This window comes from Amphibalanus amphitrite, unplaced genomic scaffold, assembly GCF_019059575.1.
Source record: "Amphibalanus amphitrite isolate SeventyFive unplaced genomic scaffold, NRLGWU_Aamphi_draft 000659F_arrow, whole genome shotgun sequence".
Taxonomy (NCBI): Eukaryota; Metazoa; Arthropoda; class Thecostraca; order Balanomorpha; family Balanidae; genus Amphibalanus; species Amphibalanus amphitrite.
The window spans coordinates 268,188-284,683 of record NW_024882153.1 but is presented as its reverse complement, the minus strand read 5'-3'; the positions used below and the strand labels follow the sequence as shown (position 1 = coordinate 284,683).

Below are 16,496 nucleotides of genomic sequence, written 5' to 3'. Positions count from 1 at the left end.
TACATTCGCACGAGAAAAACATCATGGATGCTTGATTAATTAGCTGACTTGAATTATTAGGTAGTCCGTTATATTTAAGTTAGATTATTTAGGGGATAATTTCGTATTTGTTGGAGGGGAGGGTGGCTTGCTATCATCGGTGCATTTGAAGATGATGAAATTCTTAGAAGACGTCGAAAGCAGCCCTGAAGGTACGTTTCATTATCCCTTCATAAGCTGTTTTGTTAACCAAGTTTTTTACGCGTCGTTGGACAGCCCGTTTATTCCTGCTCATTGATAATTATTGTTTAATTCGGTATGTTATTTTCTGGGGTATTGTGTTTTTATACTAGTTATTAGTATTACTTTTACGCATAGGTAATGCATTAAATTAAATGAACGGTTATTTTCCCCTGATCTCTCCTTGTAGCTGGTAGTGAATGCCCATTGCCCAATGGGCAATGCCCATTTTTTATTTAGCATAAGAGACGACTGTATATACGTCCTTAATGCTTTACATCGTGCATCTGGTGGTCTACCAGAGCATTCAGTTACGGTCTAACTATTAACTAATACGACCACATGATCCAGTATGGAAGAAGCATCGCGTACAGATGGATATTAAAAGCTGGCAATCGCGTCGTGACGTTCAACCAGGGCCATAACAGTACATCTGCGGTCTGTTTGTTAGAATTATGCGGTTAGAAGGAATGTAGCGGCTGAATAATGCATGACCTGTTTAGCCTGTCGTCCTGCGAGGGCTTCAATGAATAGGTATTGTGTATCCGCGTAGCAACATCTCTAACTTAGGTTTTGACATTTTGCATGCTGAGATGGCTGCATTCGTTCTAATCCATGCAAATCGCGTTATATTTGCGAACTTCCGAAATTCGTTTCTTGGGAGTTCTGTTTGATATTGCAGAAATTTTTCTTTCTCAGTAAACGCAGAAACTATTTTGACGTTCAGCCTTAGAAGCAGTAGCGGCGGAGCAACTTCAACTAAGGGGGGGGGGAGGCACTAACGACTTTTGACCCCATTCTTTCCATGCAACGGCCCATAGGGCTAATGTTGAAATGCCAAAATCAAAGAGGGGTACGGTGCCTCGGTGCCCTCCCCGTTCCGCCGCCTATGCTTAGAAGCTAGAGGTCAAAATGATGACCTCATGAAATCCGATGAGGCTAGGCAGCACTTCTAAGAAAAAGAAACGATATAATAAAACAAAATCGATAACATTAAGTATTTAAAAGCCATGCGGTCATGTTTTCGTCCATGCTTCTCAAATCTTTGTCAGAACTCCAGAGAATGGGAGCTTTCGTGAACTCTGATGACCTCATTTTCATTGCCTGATGACAACAATACGAGTACCTACCTACGTTCTTTCGTTGCGACTGTTAACTAGCTTGAAAACACCGCCTTTCGATGCCTACTTTGTGCCAGAGGAACGATGCTAAAGGGGGACTTTAAACTTCAAACGCTCCACGCGGATCCCTGCTCGGCACATTAGGAAAAAGACCCCCGGCCCGCTGCGTGGAGGAACGTCAGTGGACAAACATTGGCGGACAGGCGATGAAACCGTCTCAAGATATCCACTCAAGTTCGATGTGTTGCCGCCACGATCTTGGTCGCCAACTACATGAAATGCCTAGACTTTTGTGGGGTTGGAAACGTTGCTAGTTGCTACGCAGCTCAGTCGCTTATTGGCCGTCCGGCTGTCTCATTTCTATTCGTGTCATCCCGTACCTGTATGATCCGATTAGCGGCCGCACACCGTACCGGGGCGCCGTCCATTTGAAGGTGCCATTTTTCTGCCTCTCCTGCAGTCGGCTTCCCGGCTGATATAATCGGCCGGCCGGCTCTGACGGCCGTGCCCGTATACGGCCGTATGTCGTATGTGGCCGGTGGCCGGTCAGCGGCTGCCGTGCGCGCAGACTGGGCACGTGCGCCGTATGTATATCTCAGTCTGTCGGTGGCGGCCACGCCGCTCCGACCCACCCCACGGCTCCAGCATGTCGGCTGGCCGAGACGGACGCCGTGTGAGCGACAGGACACCCGTGCTAACCCCGCCGAGGCCGGTGTCGGGGCCGGGGTGGCCAGCACTGCTGCCGGCGGCCCGGGGCCGGCTCTGACACGGCAGCCGCCGCCGGCCGCTGACCACCGGCCCGGCCGCCGAGTGAAGCGCCGGCGCCCCGGCGCCATGCCAGTGCTGTGTCTGAGGCGCAGTCCGTCTTCCGCCTCTGTGCTGGTGAAGTGTTTGCTGACGATGAGTGTGACCCGTGTGAAGAGCCGTACTCTTTGCCTGGTTCGGCGGCCGGCCGGGCGCCGACGCTGCAGGGTTCGCTGGGCGCCTTCGTCGGACCGTCCGGTGAAAGGGCGGCCACTGAGGACCGACCAGCAAGCCGCAGGTAATGTCAGAACGGTGATTGGTGTACTATGTGCGCTTTTGAGCGCTGCCTTTGTAAAAGGCACATTACCTAAGCATTTTTTGCTGGGAGGTACGTCGTCACTGTCTGATGCTACAACTACGATCCAACTTCGACGCATTATTTTCTCACTGGAAACAACTAGACATATTTTACCTTACTGACCAATTACTTATTACTCGGTGACCAGGCCACCAAGATCATGAAAGGTCAAATGCCCTCGATTTTAACGTTTTTTTTTTTTTTTTTGAATAATTTGCTCGCAACGTGAAAACTTATGCATCACCTCATTCGAAATAAGATCAAAAGATAACGGTTTCATCTGCGGCGGACAAAAACCGTCTATTGCTCAAATATTAGGAACGTAGCCTTGCTCGAACCGTCTATAGGGAAACTGGTAAGAAAGACACCTCAACCTCATGGATACTGAGCGCTTGTTGCGGGTCGCGGGAATAGGAAACGATCTTGTCGTTCGCCCATCATGGATAGGTTATAAAGTGTTTTCTTTGGCACATGCCTACTTTTGCGTTTTTATTCAAAACGAAACGATGTATAAGAACTTTTTGGGGCTTTGTCGATGACAAAATGCAAAAACAAAGTCGACAAAGTCGACTGTATTTATCGCCTTGGTCGACGACTTCGACGGGAGAAAAACGTAGAGTAAAAACTTCATGGTTCTTGGGGAATGCGCTGGCATATGAGGTCTTCACAGGGCTACCATATGCGGTGAGATGAAAGAGGTCGGCGGGGTGGGGATTCCAGGACAAATCTTCGTATGGCATTTCTTCGTCGCGCAATTCTTCGTCCGCATTTCTTCGTCCGCAAATCTTCGTCGGCGCATTTATTCGTGTCGCATTACTTCGTCTCGCATTTCTTCGTAGGTGCAAAAATTCGTAGCGCATTTCTTCGTATCCGCATTTCTTCGTCGGCGCATTTCTTCGTCAAGCATTTTTTCGTCCACGCATTTCTTCGTCTACGCAAATCTTCGTCCGCATTTCTTCGTCCACGCAAATCTTCGTCTGCGCAAATCTTCGTCCGCAAATCTTCGTCTCCGCAAATCTTCGTCCGCAAATCTTCGTCCGCATTTTTTCGTCCACGCATTTCTTCGTCTACGCAAATCTTCGTCCGCATTTCTTCGTCCACGCAAATCTTCGTCCCCGCAAATCTTCGTCCGCAAATCTTCGTCCGCAAATCTTCGTCCGCAAATCTTCGTCCGCAAATCTTCGTCCGCAAATTTTTTTCGTCCACGCATTTATTCGTCCAATCAAATCTTCGTCTGCAAATCTTCGTCCGCAAATCTTTGTCTGCGCTATCTTCGTCTCCGCAAACATTTGTCCACAAATGTGGTTCAATAAAACCATGAAGAAATATCAGACAGTCAAGTGAATGACGAATTTAATGCAAGGAATGGATAATCAAAACTTTTGAAGACAGGTAGATGAGGTCAGTCAGGTGAAGCTATTGTATTTGGGAGCCGACAATCGTAACATTCCTCATTTGTGTCCCGGACATTTTTTTGCGGTCGTTGAATGACAATATAATCTCTTGTACCCTCGCCGGCATAGGCGGCGGAACGGGGAGGGCACCGGGGCACCGTTCCCCTCTTTAATTTTGGCCCTTTAACAGTAGCCCTATGCCCTATGGGCGTTGCATGGAAAGCATATTGGACCAAAAGTCGGCAGTGCCGTGCCCCCCCCCCTTAATTGAAGATGTTCCGCCGCTACTGCCCGCCGGACCTATTTGTTTTCTACGGTACACGCCGGCCGAGGGGGCGGGTACGACCCCCCCCCCCCCCCCCATCGCCGTTTCGCCACTGGTGGAGCTAGCGCGTCGCGGAAAAAAAAACGAGCGTGTGCGCCGTTACGAGCCGCAGAGATTAATACCCGATTTTAAGGCCTTCTAGGTCAGCGGTCGGCATACGGCCCGCGGGCCGGATCCGGCCAGGTGGGTGACGGTTGGATCCGGCCCGCGACCAGCTGACGTCCGGCCCGCGGCTGGTATCAGCGACTTACATCGTGTTCCGGCCCGCGGTTCCTTCATAAATCGACTCCGATATAAAAGTGACTCAAATGTGCTTCGGCACAACAGTTCTTCCTTCGCACACTTCATGAGTTTATAAACACCATTTGCGGGTGTTTTTGTCTATTTCTACTTCTAGACAAAACTTGCAACGGTAAGATTTGGTCAGCAGCTTTTGCGCGCAGCATCAACGACTGCTGCAGCTGCGTGCACTTGGCGGCTTCACGTGGTCTACTCGCTTAACCTTCCAGGTGGTATGTGTGTGTGTGGGGGGGGGGGGGGGGGGAGCCGGGCCGGAACACGATGTAAGTCGCTGATACCAGCCGCGGGCCGGACGTCAGATGGTCGCGGGCCGGATCCAACCGTCACCCACCTGGCCGGATCCGGCCCGCGGGCCGTATGCCGACCCCTGACCTAGAAGGCCTTAGCCCGCGCCCCACTGGGGTCTGCGTATAACACGCCCTACTGGGGGGGGGGGGGGCTATTCATAGCCCCCCTCCTAACTCCGAAACTACTGGGCCGATCGTCAAAATTCAAACGGTGTCTGATAGCCCCGGAAAAACTGTCGAGCGAAACCTAATTTCATTGACCTCGAGGTCACCGATGACGTCACAGGTCAGGTCAAAGTAAAAATTATTAGCATTTTGCTTGTTCACGTTTTGGGCTCTGGCCGCCGTCTTACAAGTCAGATCAGGCTCATTTTTGGATCACACACTCGTGAACAGATGCTCTAGATACCCTGAGGGTACCAAACTTGCACTTTGATTTTCAGGTCAAGGTCAGGTCATCACAGGTCACGAAAATATTATATCATGCGTCGGTCACGTGACACATGTTTTATGGTCCATTTAGGCCAGATATTTCGAATTTGATGTCGTCTGTGTCATTCGAGGTCATTTTGAGTCGAATTTAGCTTAGGTCAGGTCACTTTCAGGTCAGAAAAGGTCAAATTTTAAAGTTAAAATTTTTCAACAAAAAAGGTGTCTATTGGATGCAGTTTGAGCTCAGGAGCACGATGGTGCTATTTTTATTGGCGTACGATGTCAAATACGTGCTGAAAAATTGATTTGAAAAATTAATAATTGTGAATTTTTTGCAATAATGCGTAAAACTTGGCCATTTTTGAAGATATTTAGCTAAAACTTGCTAGAGATAGTCATAATAATGCGTTCTAACACATATGTTCCGGTTTTTTCGAAAAGTCAAAATCTTTTTGAAAAAAATGTAAAAATATAAATTTTGGATTTTATTATATCAAATTTCCGTAATTTTCAAAATTTCGAAAATCTGAGATAGCAGTTTGATAGCGCAGTCTATTCGGAGTCCTCTCATGCAAAGAAATTGGATCTAGCTTAAAAACTGAGCTCTTGGGAGCGATTGCCGTGGTTCAATGTTTTGCGTCGAAATCGGCCGAACATGACGTCACTCTGACGTCATTTCCGGCCGACCTATGGTAGCTACGATGCTAAAATTTTGACACAAGGTGTCAAATTGATGCAGCCGAAGGTACTGCAAGTTTGGCGTCGATACGTCAAGCGGTTTGGAAGTTATTGCAGAAAAACGGGAGGGGGGGCTATAAATAGCCCCCCCAGTGGGGCGCGGGTTAAAATCGGGTATTAATCTCTGCGGCTCGTAACGGCGCACACGCTCGTTTTTTCCGCGACGCGCTAGCTCCACCAGTGGCGAAACGGCGATGGGGGGGGGGGGGGGTCGTACCCGCCCCCTCGGCCGGCGTGTACCTACCGTAGAAAACAAATAGGTCCGGCGGGCAGTAGCGGCGGAACATCTTCAATTAAGGGGGGGGGCACGGCACTGCCGACTTTTGGTCCAATATGCTTTCCATGCAACGCCCATAGGGCTACTGTTAAAAGGCCAAAATTAAAGAGGGGAACGGTGCCCCGGTGCCCTCCCCGTTCCGCCGCCTATGCCGGCGAGGGTACAAGAGATTATATTGTCGTTCAACGACCGCGAAAAAAAAGGATGTCCGGGACACAAATGATATGGAATGTTACAATTGTCGGCTCCAAATACAATAGCTTAACAACTGACTGACCTCATCTACCTGACTTCAAAAGTTTCGATCATCCATTCCATGCATCAAATTCGGTATTCACTTGACTGTCTGATATTTCTTCATGCTTTTATTGAACCACATTGGTGGACGAGTGTTTGCGGAGACGAAGATAGCGCAGACAAAGATTTGCGGACGAAGATTTGCGGACGAAGATTTGATTGGACGAAGAAATGCGTGGACGAAAAATGCGGACGAAAATTTGCGGACGAAGATTTGCGGACGAAGATTTGCGGACGAAGATTTGCGGGGACGAAGATTTGCGTGGACGAAGAAATGCGGACGAAGATTTGCGTAGACGAAGAAATGCGTGGACGAAAAAATGCGGACGAAGATTTGCGGACGAAGATTTGCGGAGACGAAGATTTGCGGACGAAGATTTGCGCAGACGAAGGTTTGCGTGGACGAAGAAATGCGGACGAAGATTTGCGTAGACGAAGAAATGCGTGGACGAAAAAATGCTTGACGAAGAAATGCACCGACGAAGAAATGCGGATACGAAGAAATGCGCTACGAATTTTTGCACCTACGAAGAAATGCGAGACGAAGTAATGCGACACGAATAAATGCGCCGACGAAGATTTGCGGACGAAGAAATGCGGACGAAGAATTGCGCGACGAAGAAATGCCATACGAAGATTTGTCCGGTTACGCGGGGTGGGGGCTGCTGGGAGGGGTCGTGTTACCGGTGAGTTTTCAGTAGTTATTGGTACTCTTGGTCGCTTAGGTGGTGGATCGAGATAGTTGGGTAGTATTCTTGCGGGTTGCATCGTATTTACCTTTTTGGAGTATTTGTGGGCATTATTTAATGGCAATCAAAGTGCGTCGCATTTGTACCGCCACAGGTTGGCGATTGCCTATATTTTTGTATATCCTTATTTGAGAAATTTAAGCATCAATTACTAATTTTTATGCATTTTGAGGCTGCCTCAGACTCTTTTAGAATGCAGGAAATATAATGTGATATGGACTAAGGTTATTTAATTGAGCTCTTGTGATGAAGGCACTCGAGTCTGCTACGTGCTTTAGATAACACTGATGGGTCCAGCATTTGAAGATAATAGATGAATTGGTGATTGGTTTTCCTAATGGTCTGTTAAATGCCTGATTTCTTTGAAAGCATAGGCAAATCAATAGCTTCTTCTATTCTTGTAATACCTTTATGAGTGGTTTGAAACTTCTTAAAAGTTTTGGTGAAAAGGTAAAACTTAATCTGGGTTACTTTACCTAACCTCACCTAACCCTACACCCACCTAACACCTACCTCCGGCAGAAGGCCGGGCTGTGTGCTGGGTTAGATCAGATTGGATATGGAGACCTCCCCTCAATTGATTATGCTATTTGCTACACTAGTGAGAATCATTTTTAGATTCAGGACATGTAAAAAATGGAAAATGAACAAAATTTACTCTTCAAAAACTGTGTGGACCTCAGTTTCAGTAATACTTGTTGTATGGCACAAAGAAGACTAAAGTCTTAATGTTTTGAATGGAGATAACTAAGCTGCTTTGCCCATAAGTTAAATAATAAAATTTCATTCTGCTTGTAAAAGCTTGACAAATAGTGGAAGGCTCAAGGCAAGGGAGAACTGAAAAGTTGATATAGAAGGGAATCAGTAATAAAATAAATATGTTCATACCTTTTGATGACTTTTTACCTTGCATGGTTTCATACCAAGCTCAATTCTTACTTCATCACAGTTACCAATTTATATGTTTCTACATAGAGAGGCTATTTGTTCACTTATATGTAACAAAAATTAACATTGAGACAAGAAAACACTCCAAAGGTTTTAAAAATAAATTGAGCACCCCTTGCTCTCTGCACTAAAATACCAGTTTTTAAACCATAACATATCTCAAACATTTCTGAAAAGTGGAACATAGGTAGAGATTTATAGGATTTTAGGGTGCATCAAGGAAGTGTGACAAGGAGGGACGTATGATGGGCAGCAGGACATCATTAGGATGTCAATTTTGATGTCATATCTCATGACACCCCAGTTGTTTCCAGAAGGACTGGATGGGGAAAGCAGCAACTTAATCAACATTCAGAGAGGTCCTGAGGCATCACACAGACAATCCAGCTTTTGGGATGCTATCCACGTGGCAGCGAGACTCTCTATGATGTCACATCGCCCTAACGCCACAGACCTGCCTGTCTGGGAGTGTTTCCAGGTCGAAATAAAACGGTGATCTGTCGTCCTAGCTCCCTTGATGACGACCCTTTAAGCTTCTTATGAGGCGACGATTGACGGCGCTGTGTCTGCAGGTAAATTATCGTGGAGAGGCGCCGAGATGGTGGCCGGCGATACCAATGGTTACGGCTCGGAGGAGCACGGCGACACGGGCGGCGACTCGACGCCACGCCTCAGTCCGGCCGGCCAGCAGACGCCCACGGGCGCCAGCACGCGCACCTCGCTCGTCAAAATGTCCGCCGACAAACGCGCCAAAAAGGTAACCCCGTGCAGCGGCTTGTTGGGAAGATGAGGGCTGCTACTGTTGAAGGCAGCCTTGACTTTGAGTGAGATATTGGTTGCTGTCACTGGGCGTTGTCTACGTTCAGTTATAAATTGGGCTTTTACCGAGACGACGAGACGAAAAAATGTCTTGTTTTATTTTGCTTCGAGAAATTGGAGATATTTTCTTGATAACGTAAGATTTCACCCACCGTGCTCCTTATTTTCTCGCCCATCGTTGACTGGTCTCATGCGTCCGCTGTTTCAGGTGCGCTTCTACCGGAACGGCGACCGTTTCTTCAAGGGTCTGCCGTTCGCGGTGCCGCCGGACCGTTACCGCACGTTCGACAGCCTGCTGGCCGACCTGACACGCTCCTCGGTGGTGAGCCGCGCCGCGCTGCCCATGGGCGTGCGTGTCATCTTCACATTGGACGGCATGAAGGTCAACAGCCTGGACGACATCCTCGAGGGCCAGAACTACGTCTGCTCCAGCACGGACACCTTCAAGAAGCTCGACTACCTGGGCAGCCAGGACCCGACGTGGAACACGCGGCGCGGCCAGCCCTCGCCGGCGCACACGCCGCCGCAGCACTCTGGCAGCGCGCAGGTGGGTCTCAGTGTGTGTTTGATGGGGGGGGGAGCCAGGTGAGGGGCGGTCCGTGACTCGTGAGGTATCGACCCGTGAGTCAGCGTACCGTCGGGGAGGGTTTCCTGCAGGGGATTGGGACCGCCGCCTGTCGCCGGGCCAGTATTGAGCGGCCCGTGGAGCGGCGGTGTCGGTAGAGTGGACCTCTCGCCGGCGGTACTCGCCAGTCTCTGGTCTGCTCTGGATGGGGTGTACTGACGGTGCTGCCGATCGGACGGTGCTGTGCCCGGCTCTGGCACAATGCCGGCGCTGACCCGACCCGGCTCCCGGCCGCCCCGGCAGGACATGCAGACCGAGTCGAGCGAGCGGATGACGGCCGGCGGCGGCTCGCGCGACTTCATCCACCCCAAGCTGATCACCGTGATCCGCAGCGGCACCCGGCCGCGCCGTCTCGTGCGCATGCTGCTCAACAAGAAGACGGCGCACTCTTTCGAGCAGGTGCTGCAGGAGCTGTCGCGCGCCGTCAAACTCGACTCGGGCGTCGTGAGGAAAATATTCACCGTCGAAGGCCGACAGGTAGGATTGTCGTCGAGGGATAGAGTACGCTGACGGTTATCTCGAGGTCGATGGAATGTGCTGATTAGGTAGTTTCTGTGTTCTATGTATCCATTTTGAATTACTGATACATTTGCGTTCAGCGAAGCACTCGGCTTTGCTGTTGTCATCACTGAACGTGAACTCTTCATTCATTGAGCCGTTTTGAATGAAACTTTTTCCAGAGACAATAGTGTTCTGGGATCAGTTATTGTGCTTAGTTTTTATTCGACCTCACTATCCATTGCAGATTCGGGAACTAGAAGATTTCTTTGACAACGATTCTCTGTTCATCGCGTACGGCCACGAGAAGCATCGTCCGGACGACTTTGACCTGCACCCGGACGAAATGAAGTGGCTGATAGGCCAGGTCAGTGGAAATCGGCCGAGCTCACGCACGTGGGCCGTGAGTCATGGTGGTCATGTGCCACATCAGGCTAGTGGTACTTGAATATACGCTATCTGCTTAATATCAGTTGACCGTGAGGGACGTGGTAAGCCTAGTTGACATGACCGCTGATTGTTGCTGCCATTTAATGAGACGAGGTTGAAATGACACCGAGCTGCGTGCGGCTAGATGGTTAGCTGTTGGAACACTGAGGCTGATTAATTGTTCGATCGATTATGTTCATAGGCGCAGTTTCTCAGGCTGATTATTCCCCGTGGCCTCAGCTATAATGTGGATCTGTGGAGGAGAAAGACTGGGAGAGTGGGAGGGGACTTCGAGCGTAGTTTGCAGTGTGCGTTTCGGCACGGCCTCAGTTGGCCCGTGCTCCCGCTGACTCCTCTGACTGGTCTGCCGGCAGGCGGGCAGTAAGCACGTGCTCGAGCCGGGCACAGAGCATCCGTCAGCCTTCCGCTCGTCCAGCGGCCGGCGCGCGGTGTCTGCGCGCGCGCCCGGCGGCCGCGCCTCCATGGCCGGGCCGGCCGGCGCGCCCGACGGCTACAGCACGCTGGCCACGCCGCGCGCGCGCCGCCGGCTGCGCGCCAAGTCGCCGTTCCTCGCTTCTGGCCAGACGAACGGAGCGGCGCCGCCACCCAGCGAGAGCGGAGTCGACTGCCCGGCCCGCGTGCGGGAAAAGTACTGGGTCGGCCGCAAAATCGGCGACGGCAACTTCGCCGTGGTGTGCGAGTGTGTGCACAGGTGCGTATGGGCCGGCCGACGGGTGCCGGAGAGCTGGGCTGACGTACGATGGATGAGTGAGCTGAGTGGAGAGAACTACAATCGGGAAACTGGATAGACTGTGGGTGGGCTGAGTGGATAGGAGGCCGGATTGTTTGCTGATCGTTACGATACATCAGCGCTGTGAGTGTTCTGAGTCGCGTCGGTGTTTTTTTTTTTTTGGATAGCCGACTGTTTTGGGGCTCTCTGTTCGAAGGCTGCTGGTGCTGTCTGTTTTTACCGTTGGTTGTGTGGGTGACACGTTTGGCGCGACTCCTAACGCCCGCTGCTGTCCGTACACAGGTCCTCTGGCGCCGAGCACGCGCTCAAGGCCATCGACAAGTCCAAGTGCCGGGGGAAGGAGCAGATGATCGAGAACGAGGTGTCGATCCTGCGGCGGGTGCACCACCCCAACATCATCCAGCTGGTGGAGGAGTTCGACTTTCCCGCGGAGCTCTACCTCGTCATGGAGCTGGTCAAGGTAACCGCCCGCGCGCTGCAAACTGACGCACAGCATTGGCCCTGTGGGGTAGAGTGGTGAGCCGTTCGGTGTGCTGGGATCCAGCTAAATACTGGCACGGGCCAAGTGACCGGCGACAGCTCATGAATTATCAACTTCATTTCTTGGATAAATTATTTCATGCTTAATGGTGATATTGATGAATGACAATCGTGATGGGTTCGTCGCATGCCCTCGGCACATTATTGATTTAATGGCTGTGGGCGATGTTAGCTCATCAATCATGGTATGAGCCCGAAATAGGTGCCCTGCCCGTCCTGCGTATCTGACATTCCGTTCCCCGGTCGGCAGGGCGGCGATCTGTTCGACGCCATATCGACCACGACCAAGTACACGGAGAAGGACGCCAGTAATATGGTGCGCGACCTGGCCTCGGCGCTCTCCTATTTGCACCACCTGGACATCGTGCACCGCGACATCAAGCCGGAGAACCTGCTGCTGGTCGAGCGGCCCGGCGGCGTCAAGAGCCTGAAGCTGGGCGACTTTGGGCTGGCCCAGGAGGTGACGGGCCCACTGTACGCCGTCTGCGGCACGCCCACCTACGTGGCGCCCGAGATCCTCAGCGGAGTCGGCTACGGCGTCAAGGTGGGACGGGGGGACGGGAGGGTGGCCGGGAAACTGGCCTGTGGTCAGCATGTGGGTGGTGTGTTCTGTTCTTCAATCGCTGTCCCGCCCTGTAGCCCACCGTTTCCCTGACCCCGCCGGCCGCCCGCTCTCCGACTTCCTCCAGGTGGACATTTGGGCGGCGGGCGTCATCACCTACATCCTGCTGTGCGGCTTCCCGCCGTTCGCGTCGGCCGACAACAACCAGGAGGAGCTGTTCGACCGCATCCTCTCTGGCGAGTTTGAGTTCACGCCGCCGTTCTGGGACGATGTGTCGGACGCGGCGCGCGAGCTCATCACGGCCATGCTGCAGGTGGAGCCGGACGCCCGGTTCTCGGCCGAGGAGGTGCTCATCCACCCGTGGATCGCGGTGAGTGGCGCTCCGAGCCGGACTGGGCGGCGCTCCGGCTGAGGGAGGGACGGTGGCGGCGGGGGACCGGGAACTGGGAGAGCGCTGAGCTCGGCGCACACTGTGTGACTAATTGTGGTTTGGTGACAGTAGTGTGGCTCTCGTAACGGGCGTTTTTATCGTGAGTGGGCTCACTAAAACATCCCGGTCTAACGGTCAGTGGTGTGGGGCTAGAACATGATGGTCAGTGTAGCGTCGCGTATCAACAAACACGGCGTAACAACCGATCAGAGCCGACCTGCCGGGGAACCGAGCCTCGGTGCGGTGGGGCTAGGCTGGCTTTGTTATAGGCGGTTCCCAGCAGTGCGGCCGCTCCGTCGCCGCCGCTGGTGCGTGACGCGCTGGCCTTGTCCGTGACGGCTGCTGAACCGTCACGATCGTCACGGACCGGTGCAGCTGGGGTCCGTGTGACGCATACAAACAACTCTGTGACGCTCGGCGGGGGACTGACCGGCTCCCTCTGCCCGTCACTCTGTCTGCCTCCTACCGCCGCCGCTTGCTCTAACCGCTGCGAGCGACTGGCCGGCGCACCACTAACCCACTATGCCCTGCGCAGGAAGACGAGGCTTTAGAGAATGACATGCACTTGACGGTTGCTCACAAGCTGGGCATCCATTTCGACACGGAGTCGAGCCGACATAAGAACGCCGGCGTCAACCTGCTCACGGTGAGTGTTCTTACGGCGAGGCCTGCCGCTCTGAGCCGCTGATCTTCCGGCCTATCGTCGTGCAGCGCGCCTCTATCTGTCACGCGCTCGTGCCGCCTTATTCCCGCGCGCTGTGCTCGCTGTATGCTCGAATATGCTGCGCCTCCCCTCTTGGCCCCTCCCCACTTGTGTCTGCTGGCCGCTCGGAGGAGCGAGGGGCGTGGCCAGCTGGGGTGCCGGTGTGGCCAGTGAGTGGGGTGGCCAGCCGCGGTGCCGGTGTGGCCAGTGAGTGGTATGGCCAGCAGCCTGGGGTACCAGGGTGGCAAGTGAGTGGCGTGGCTAGGGGTGCCGGTGTGGCCGCGGCCCACAGACTGTGACCGCCGTCTGTTTCCACAGGCCAAGTCGTTACCCGTTATCACGTGGGCCACCGACGTGGAGGCTGCTCAATAGCTAGTGTTGCGCCGATATGCTCCCAGCCCTGCCCTATAGCCGCACCTCTGTCTATCTATCTATCAATCTATCTATATCTCCTCCGCTGTCTGTCAAACGTTACTCCCCGGATGTGATACTTATTCCTTCTGTTCCTTTTAATGCATACGGTGCCGCTAGCCAGCGGCCATGGAGTATGAAGCTGTGGTAAGTGCTGGCACTATGAGCTGCCGATTGGCCTTTTTTGGGCGTTCTGTGTTTATTGTTTTGTTTGGACTTCGCTAGTGTTTTGACTGTTAGGCTTTGCTACCAACGGATCGATAGTGAAAATTTGCGCTGTTCTTCCTGATTCAGTTGTAATAAGATGTGAACATTAGTTTGCCTGAGTATTGGCTCATTTTCAGATGCTATTGTTGTGTTTTCTTGTTTGATTTGGCTTGATCGACGTCGTCTTGTTTTACGTTGTCATGTTTTGCGTTTTGTGTTGCCCGAACCTGAATGGTGTCCATATCGTGTGCCTTTGTTGTGTGTACATAGTTTGTGAAGACTCCCTGGGCGCCTCTGCTCCCCATGTGGAGACCCACAGACTGGGCTCCCTCCCTGGGCGCCCTCAGCTGCGCCGGCCGTCAGTGTGTGCGCTCCGTTACAGAAGACGGCGCTGGACAAGGAGGACGAGCTGTTCCTGGGCTCGTGTCTGCTGGACGGCGCGCTCGGCTAGGGAGCACAGCTGGCAGCGGCCGGTAGCGACACCGAATCTCAACACATCGACACGGTGCGGCGCGCACCTCTCGGCAGCGAGGAGCGCGCGCGCGTGAGGCTTTAGTTTTGTACCGCCGACCCGCGAGATTGGCTCCAAATCGGGTGTGAGCGCGTTGTGAGCTGATACCATTTGATCTGGTGTGCGTGTGCCAGTTGTTGCCTTGGTTCTAACGGCGCGCCGGCCGGCGGCAGCGGACCCTAATACCTGCTGCCGCCGCCGGCGCGCAGAGTATTTAATGCAAATCTAGCGCTTTACCGGCTGCGCGCGCGCGCGAGTGGCGGCCGAGACGGCGTGGACGACGCTGTCCCTTGTTTTTTTCTAGTCTGTACGCCGGGCGCGCGGCCGAAGACGGCCGACGGCGGCCACCTCAGGGCCGGCGGACGCCGGGCGCGCCGCGCTGCCACGTTTGTCCTACGTGCACAAAGATACCGCTGGGCTAATACCGCGCTGTGTAATGTATTTTTCGTAGTAATTATTTTGTCAAATAAATAGTCGCACTCAGTCGACGACGCTTTTATAATGCGACTATGAAATACAGATTTCATTGGGTCCTAGGTCATGTTTGTTGCGTAGGATGACGTAGTTATTGCGACGGTGTTTCGTGAGCCGGATTTTGCCGCATTCTGCGACTCTTCCGCCCAGCTGTTGTTTGTTCTCCGACTGGCTCGTGACCTTGCGTTAAGGACGCACGGTTTTCCGTTCTCGGTGCCTGGTGGTCCCGTCACCAGCGCCTGGTACGTCACTCAGCGTCAGCAACATTTCTGGGACCTGTGACGCCTGCATCATTGTATGACGAGACGTCTGTCGAGGCGTGTCGGACAACCGCGCTGATTGGTGCAGGTCTCCTGACGGGGCTCTTCCTGATGAAGCTACGCGCGCCACTGTTTTATTTACGATACACGGTATTCTGCGATACAGATTGGGTCGCAGCTTGTCACATTTAGGTAGCCAGTATCTGAGTTTGGGACTGCTCAGTTCTCAGGTTATAAGGTGGGTTTTCAGTAAATGGTAACGGGCCAGCAGCGCAGTGTCTGTGTCAGTAATCCCACTCTGCCCAGTTCTACATACAGCGTCAAACACTGCACCCCTCGTCACCTCTGTGTATGGCGATCGTTCTGCCACAGCACAGCATTTCACAGCCTCCATGGATTCGGTCATTGACCTCACCAGCACCACGCGGAACACCTGTCCCTCCGTCAGCAGTAACGGGCACACGGACACGGGTTCCTCCGTCAGCAATCACGGGCACACGGTTCCTCCGTCACAGTTACGGGCACACGGGTTCCTCAGCAATCGGGCACGCATGGTCCCTCCGTCACCGATCACACGGGTCCACACGGGATCACACGGGTCCCTCCGTCAGCAATCACAGGCACACGGTCCCTCGGTCACCGATCACGCGGGTCCCTCCGTCAGCAGTCACGGGCACACCGTCACCCTCCATCACCGATCTCACGGGCTACATCACGTCAGATACGGACCGGATCACGCATCAGTCACTGAACACGCTCACAGAGCCTTTCGTCACTGCCGGCCACAGATATCCCTCGGTCACCGGGCCACCAGTCGGTCGGTGGCCGACTCGCCCGTCTGCGCCCGGCCGGAGGCGGTCAGGAGGACCATCTCTGTGCCGGCGGCGGTCTCCTCCATGGCGCTGTAGGGCGGCTGGCGGTCTCTGCCGTCGGTCGGCTGCAGCGAGTGGTAGTAGCGCAGCACGGCCGCCAGCGTGAGCAGCAGGTAGCCGAGCGCTAGCAGCGCCACGGCCAGGTGCCAGCCACAGCCGGGCCAGGCCGAGCAGCTGGCGTAGAGCGCCGCCGCCGTCAGCACGGCCAGCCACGT

At 53.2% G+C, this 16,496-nt stretch overlaps 1 protein-coding gene across 5 annotated transcripts; it reads left to right on the top strand.

Annotated features, from left to right (window-relative positions):
• The first annotated feature begins 38 nt into the window (after positions 1–38).
• LOC122364154 (serine/threonine-protein kinase DCLK1-like) lies at positions 39–15,163 on the top strand. Of its 5 annotated transcripts, none has more exons than XR_006253495.1 (12): positions 39–191; positions 8,762–8,946; positions 9,217–9,555; positions 9,877–10,110; positions 10,379–10,498; positions 10,935–11,272; positions 11,594–11,771; positions 12,102–12,395; positions 12,541–12,783; positions 13,379–13,489; positions 13,865–14,104; positions 14,547–15,163. XR_006253495.1 is itself a non-coding variant. In XM_043334285.1 (11 exons), the coding sequence occupies exons 1-11, from the start codon at positions 152–154 to the stop codon at positions 14,613–14,615; spliced, it is 2,148 nt and encodes a 715-aa protein (XP_043190220.1). In that variant the 5' UTR covers positions 39–151; the 3' UTR covers positions 14,616–15,163. The 5 variants fall into 5 exon arrangements, 3 of the variants coding, with proteins under 3 accessions (XP_043190220.1, XP_043190219.1, XP_043190221.1); XR_006253496.1 differs by having other exon boundaries at positions 14,550–14,676; XM_043334285.1 differs by lacking the exon at positions 13,865–14,104 and having other exon boundaries at positions 14,550–15,163.
• The last annotated feature ends 1,333 nt before the right edge of the window (positions 15,164–16,496 follow it).